This window comes from Lathyrus oleraceus, chromosome 1 (assembly GCF_024323335.1).
Source record: "Lathyrus oleraceus cultivar Zhongwan6 chromosome 1, CAAS_Psat_ZW6_1.0, whole genome shotgun sequence".
In the NCBI taxonomy this organism is placed as follows: domain Eukaryota; kingdom Viridiplantae; phylum Streptophyta; class Magnoliopsida; order Fabales; family Fabaceae; genus Lathyrus; species Lathyrus oleraceus.
In genome coordinates this window covers 202,126,745-202,129,061 of record NC_066579.1, presented here as the reverse complement: position 1 = coordinate 202,129,061, position 2,317 = coordinate 202,126,745, and the positions used below count along the sequence as shown (strand labels likewise).

Below are 2,317 nucleotides of genomic sequence, written 5' to 3'. Positions count from 1 at the left end.
AAGGGGGGTATAGGTTTTTCTTGCAGGAAACCATAGACTCTACCTACCTTGATACTCATGTTACATCAAACCTTTGAACTTGTAACATGTGGCACATACAGATTGTTCAGAACATGCCAGAGTTTTAAATTCATGTGACTTATATCATCTCATCATTACATTATCATTCATCATGACCAATTTTTTTCATATGCATGTCTTTTCCAGGAATCCAAGAGTCCAGTTTGTTTACCAAGCATTCAAAGTGAAGCATGAAACCTGAGAGGAAGAACATCCACAATTACAAGTTTGTGGACCTTCAGTTGGCTGTCTTGAGAGGACTTGGGGCATATTTAGATCTGGGACACAATGATGATTTCAAGGAGGCTTATGGAAACCTTTTGGGCATTCTGAACACCGAAGTCAACATCACTGTTGTGCACACTCTGGTGCAATTCTACGATCCCCCACTGAGATGCTTTACTTTCCAAGATTACCAGTTGACGCCTACATTTGAAGAGGATTCACATATTCTGGGTATTAGGGTCAAGAACCAATTGCCCTACATTCGCACTAAGGAAGTTCCTAAATATCAATACATTGTTGAAGCTCTACACATGAGAAAGAAGGAAGTAGAACTGAACTTGAAACCTAAGGGTGGAAGTCATGGCTTCACCTCCAAGTTTCTATTGGATAAAGTTATTGCCTTCGTCGAAGCTAGGAGTTGGACGACCTTCAACGCCAATCTAGCTCTACTTATCTATGGGATCGTATTGTTTCCAAATATGGAGGAATTCGTAGACCTGACTGCTATTCATATCTTCCTGACTCAGAATCCTATTCCTACTCTTCTTGCTGATACTTACTACTCCACCCATGTAAGGACTCAGAAGAAGAAAGAGACTATTGTTTGTTGTACCCCTTTGCTGTATAGATGGTTTATTTCGCATCTACCCAGCAAAGGCCATTTTGTTGAGAACAAAGACAACTTGAAGTGGTCCCAGCGGATCATGTCCTTAAATGCTGAAGACATTTCTTAGCATTCTCGAGTCTACGAAGGTGTCAAGCTTATCCTCAACTGTGGGGATTTTCCTAATGTACCTCTTCTTGGTACAAAAGGAGGAATTAACTACAACCCGGGGTTAGCAATACGACAACTAGGATACCCTATGGTGGACAAGCCTGATCTCAAGAGTGTAGAAGGTTTTATCTTATATGAAGGGGTCGAAGAGCCAGAACTGATCAAGAAGATTGTCAAGGCTTGAGGAGTAATTTGTCCTCAAGGAAGAGCAGAGATGGGAAAGAAGAATTGTATCGCCAAGGAAGCTTACACCGGTTGGGACAAAGATAGAGTTAGTGAGATTTTGTTGTCATTCCCACCTGAACCGTCCATGAACATCAAGCCTCTTGAACCAGTGAACCATCAAAATTCTGAAGTTGATGAATTGAAGAAGGTTATCAAGACCCTAGAGAAAGAGAATGTTGATCTCAAATCTAGACTTGGTAAGATCTCTTTGGAGAAAGAAACCTTGAGTTCAATTTGAATCAGAAGAGAGATAGAGTTCATCAAGCAGATGATGAGATGCAAACAGATGTGTTCAAAAGACTCAAAGTGGGTGATACACTCAAAGGGACTTATGCCAGTTTGACAACAAAAAAGAAGCAGTTAGCTGAAACTCACTACAGAGCCAGCAAAGCGGAACTTGAACACATGGAACAAACCAAGAAACTCCAAAGTCTGCTAGAAGCTTGCAAGAAAGAGCTTAAGGATGAGAAAAGCCGCAACAAGCAGCTAAAAGTCACCCTTCGCCAGAATCAATACGAGCTGAATTAGAGAATAGAAGAGATTCGAGAGCTAAAAGGGAAATCACATAAGAACCTGGAAGACACTAACACACGAGTGAATAGGCATCACGAAGATCTCCCCAACAGAGAGAAGACAGTCGTAAGCAGTGTTCCAAGCGAACTTGATCACGACTTACCACCTGAAGGGAGTGCAATATGGGGGAAGTGGGGCGCATGCCTGTCCCCGAAGTCTCAAACTTATTACGAATAGTTGTTATCAAGATGTTTCTAGTTACTTATCTTTAAGTTTGACTTGTAATTCACTAGGTTGAGGCATGATAGGACCAATGTTGATACTTTTCTAGCCCGATGGGCAGTTTCTTGATATGTGCTTATATTCCGTTTTCTCGACATTGAATAAAGAGTTTCTCGGCTATTGACTTCATAAACTGTCTCTCTTTATGCTTTGTATTTGCTTGTGTTAAATAAACAGATTCACAGATTCCTTGGAGTTGTTTTCCTTTACATAAAATGAATGAATGAAAAATAAATG

The 2,317-nt window shown here is 40.6% G+C and overlaps 1 protein-coding gene across 1 annotated transcript; it reads left to right on the top strand.

Annotated features, from left to right (window-relative positions):
• Positions 1–251: 251 nt before the first annotated feature.
• On the top strand, positions 252–1,019 carry LOC127099767 (uncharacterized). Its single transcript, XM_051037408.1, has one exon. The coding sequence runs from the start codon at positions 252–254 to the stop codon at positions 1,017–1,019; it is 768 nt and encodes a 255-aa protein (XP_050893365.1).
• The last annotated feature ends 1,298 nt before the right edge of the window (positions 1,020–2,317 follow it).

What these genes read in the sequence shown, in the direction of transcription:
- LOC127099767 (XM_051037408.1), top strand. Translation starts at nt 252, where the DNA reads ATGAAACCTGAGAGGAAGAACATCCACAATTACAAGTTTGTGGACCTT.